The 1,250-nt window shown below is 40.4% G+C and overlaps 1 protein-coding gene across 1 annotated transcript in view; it reads left to right on the plus strand.

Annotated features, from left to right (window-relative positions):
• Nucleotides 1-815: 815 nt before the first annotated feature.
• LOC309401613 (growth hormone-releasing hormone receptor-like) overlaps nucleotides 816-1,250 on the plus strand; it is a gene marked incomplete at both ends in the record, with an annotated part of 42,083 nt that continues 41,648 nt past the window's right edge. Inside the window, 2 exons of the mRNA XM_081970680.1 lie at nucleotides 816-839; nucleotides 951-1,053. Of these exons, the coding sequence (XP_081826806.1) occupies nucleotides 816-839; nucleotides 951-1,053 (127 nt within the window). The remainder of the gene's footprint in view (nucleotides 840-950; nucleotides 1,054-1,250) is intronic.

Here is a 1,250-nt window from a genome sequence, read left to right on the forward strand (position 1 = left end):
TGTGTCTGTCTGTCTGTCTGTCTATCTAAATCATGTTGCTGGCTTGAAGATTAACTTCTTCACTGAGCACATCTTAACAAGTGAGTGAAAAGTAACAGGAAAAACTTCTGACAAGCCCAAATTGTCATTAACATTTTTTTAAAAATAACTTTGCAGTGATCTGACATGGCTTGGACTTTAACTTTTTTCAGGAGGGGGTTATCTGTCCAGATAAGAAGGATTAAAAAAAAATCAGAAAGCTTCAATATTTCCCCCCCATTTTAATTCATGTTTACAAGTTTTGCCAGATTGTAGATTAGTCTGTCTTGAAATGTCAGGAAAAGAAAGAAGCTACTGTCATCTTGGGCATTGTCATATAATTGTGTGCAAAAGATGCAAATGTTGCCATTTGTATGAATTGTGACACCTTCTACCAGGTGTTTATAATGGAGAATCTGCTTTCTTCACTAGGGTCCTCTAAACATGGGACAACTGACCAAGAAAGTTCTGATGGGACATCAGGATGATGTTCATAAAATGACATAACAAGCTTGGTAAAAAAAAAAAGTTCATAACATTGATATGACTCCCTTAACAACTGCCTTGATTACCAATGAAAATTCTGGTCTCTGTAAGAAAATTCTGTAAGTCGAGTATTGTCTGTAACTGCATTTTTGGGGTGTTTTTTCCCCCACCTGTGCCTGTGCTGCATTATTAACAGTAATGGAGTTGGAAGGGAACTTGGAGGTCTTCTAGTCCAACCCCCTGTCTAGGCAAGAAACCCCACACTATTTTTGACAAATGGCTATCCAGTGTCTTCTTAAAAGCCTCCAATGATGGGGCGCACACCACTTCCAAAGGTAATTTGTGATTAATTGTTCTGACGATTAGGAATTTTGCCCTTAGTTTTAGGTTGCTGTTTTAGGATATACGTAGGCATGGGATGTCACCTTTTCGTTTATTATTCCTAGGTCCTGGGGACGCTTCAACCAGACTGTGTCCCCATCATAGAGTGGAAACAGAATGAAACCGACTGCTTACAAGAGATCCAGCTACACAGGAACGAAACTGCAGGTACATCCAGGTGGACCCGAGAAAGGCAGGGAGCTGGGAATTGCAGTTCCTCTGCCATTTCATTTTGCGATTTGAACACGGTGGAATCTCTCTTGGGTATCTGTGATCTTCAGCATCACACCTACATTGGCAGTAGGGAATATACTAGATTCTATAAGTATGCCTGGTGCTCTCTGAGCTTGGATTCTTGCTTGCAG

Source organism: Natrix helvetica (assembly GCF_964273705.1).
Source record: "Natrix helvetica genome assembly, chromosome: Z".
Classification (NCBI taxonomy): Eukaryota; Metazoa; Chordata; class Lepidosauria; order Squamata; family Natricidae; genus Natrix; species Natrix helvetica.